A 2,757-nucleotide genomic window follows, 5' to 3' on the forward strand; every position below is an offset into this window, starting at 1 on the left:
TGCCACAATGTGTGTAGATTGTCATTCAGGAGAGAGAAACCTGTTTGTGAAGATTAAATGTGGTGAACTTTTGAAGTCTATTATGAATAAAAGGCTTTGATTTTCATAACAGAGGGTATTTTTCTTACATAAGCATGGTTACAGCCTTAGAAAAGAGGTAGAAGAATCTGAGTCATAGGAAAGTATTTCCTGTGGACAGATCTCAGGATTCATTTGGAGGGTACTACATTTATTTGGTGATCTCAATGTGGTTAAAGGAATTCTGACTTCTCAGAAAACTCTATTTAGATATTTTGAGAATTATTCTTTCCCTTAGAAAAGATCCTAATGACATTGTCTCGTATCTGCTTTGTTTTTACCCCATACACAATAGGGTTCATTGTGGGAGGCATGAGAAGATAGAGATTAGCCATAATGATGTGTACATGGGGAGGAATAGTGTGACTCCCAAAACGGTGTGTAAAGAAGGTGAAGAAGGCTGGGACATAAGTGATGACAATGGCACAGATGTGGGCAGTGCAAGTGCTGAAAGCTTTCTGTCGAGCATCGGTTGATGATAGACTCACAACTGCCCGAAGAATCATAGTATAGGAGATTGTGATGCACAGGATGTCAAAGCCCCCAATCAGAAGGGCAACCATCAAACCATAAATAGCATTGACCTGAACATTTCCACAAGATATCTTGGCAACAGACATGTGGTCACAGTAAGTGTGGGGGATGACATTGCCCCTGCAGTATGGCAGGCGCTTGGTGAGGAAAGTGAAGGGGATGACAAGCATCACACCCCTTAGAAAAGTGAGGAGCCCAGCCTTGGCAATGACAACATTGGTGAGGATGGTGGCATAGCGCAGGGGGTAGCAGATGGCCACATAGCGGTCCAGAGCCATGAGCATGAGCACCCCAGACTCCATCCCTGTGAAGGTGTGCACAAAGAACATCTGCATGAGGCAGGCCTTAAAATCAATCTCCTTGAGGCTGAACCACAGTATGCAGAGAGTATTGGGAAGAGTGCTGGTGCACATGAGCACATCTGTGAAGGAAAGAAGGGCTAAGAAGATGTACATAGGTCTGTGTAAGGCTTCTTCAGAGTAGATGAGATACATAAGGCCAAAGTTCCCTGTAAGAGCAATGCTGAACATAGTACACAGGGGAAATGAGATCCAAAAATGCTCTTCTTCCAGACCAGGGATGCCATTTAGGATGAAAGAAGAAGGCGTTGTACTGGTGCCATTTAAAAATGACATAATGATTGTTGGAAGGTCATGGTAGAGCAGTACAGAATTGCTTCTATAAACAAAAATGACAAAAAGGGACAGAGACAAACAGGCTTGTGTTCCCAGTAATGGATAGTTTCTCTTTCTAATAGAACAATGGCTATATTTTCTCTCACACATTTTACCTGTGATACACACTCATTCGCTTAAACATTAGATGTTGATAAGATGAAGCAGCTGAATCTTGCCAGTTGTCTGGATATGGATGTGTCTAGTTTCCTTTGTTATGTTGTAGTCCATTCTCCAGGGTGAAGTTGACCTCTAACTGAACAACTGGATTGATTAAATACATTCTATATTCTAAGTGCTCAACATCCTGTTCAAAGATACTTACTCTGTTCTGAAATGTTAAAAAACATCACTTATTCTTATGGACTTATCTTTCAAAAGTAATCAGTTTTACTGAATAGACATTTTAGCAATGGTTTTGATCTAGTTTTAGTCCAAACTATGCCTTTTTGCTATACATATATATTACATATATATGATACAATATAGCTACTCAACACATTTTTATAGTCTGTAGATAAACTATAGGAAAAAAGGATTAGCAAAATACCTATGATTAGTGAAGGAGAAGAATGCTGGATATGATCATATGTTTTGAGGAAATAAGTGTGAATTTGTAGCCATAGGATGGATCCAAACGGGAATCACAAGTCTAAAGAACCGGTCTATCTTGAGCTAGAATGTGCTGATTGAAAGCAACAAAAGAAAGAAACAAGTAAGGTGATCGTGGAAGTAGTCCTGTAGAGAAAAACATTGGAAGAAAAACAAAGTCTTTGATTCAAAAATATCAATGTTGAAGTTTATAGTAATCCCCAGACATTTCTTACATACCCACCCATCATCTCACAGGTATCTCTATTGGAAATTCAAGGTTTATGAAATTGGCTCTTCTTTCTTCATTTGTCTTTTATTTAATTTTGTATGCTTATTCTTCAAAAGATGAAGGCTAACTAAATAAATTCTAGGGGTATTTTGAATTTAGGATTAATTGAACCATCATGACTATAGTGTGAAATGTAGGCAATTTCCTGGAATGAAAGAGCATACAAGAAACAGAAAAGAATGTGAAACAAGGCAGTCATCACTCCTTTTACTCACCACAGGATAAATTCTTTTCTCTCAGAATTGTTGTTGTTAGACCTCACAATCAGTTTCATTGAATAACTCTTTTTAAGACACATCTCACAGGTGTCATTTTTTAGAAGTTGAAAAGTGAGTGTTTTATTCAAAGTGAAAACTGAACATGCAAGGAAGTATGTAGGGTACTGTGCCTTTTGAAATGTTAGGAGATAACTATCTGAAACTCACTCATTCATCTTCTTTCCTCACCTGTCATAATCTGTATCCATTTCTTTAAAAGGCAGAATGCAAACCCAATTCAGAAATCTCCTTACCCTGATAACTCTGGAGTTCCTCAAGGAACTAAATGTATTCATGAATTAAGTCACATTCATCTCTATGTGATGCTTTT

The 2,757-nt window shown here is 38.2% G+C and overlaps 1 protein-coding gene across 1 annotated transcript; it reads right to left on the minus strand.

Moving 5' to 3' along the window:
- Positions 1 to 284: 284 nt before the first annotated feature.
- On the minus strand, positions 285 to 1,247 carry LOC109676415 (olfactory receptor 52N1). Its single transcript, XM_020152834.2, has one exon. It carries the CDS (start codon positions 1,245 to 1,247, stop codon positions 285 to 287), a length of 963 nt encoding a protein of 320 aa, XP_020008423.2.
- Positions 1,248 to 2,757: the final 1,510 nt, after the last annotated feature.

This window comes from Castor canadensis, chromosome 1 (assembly GCF_047511655.1).
Source record: "Castor canadensis chromosome 1, mCasCan1.hap1v2, whole genome shotgun sequence".
Lineage (NCBI taxonomy): Eukaryota > Metazoa > Chordata > Mammalia > Rodentia > Castoridae > Castor > Castor canadensis.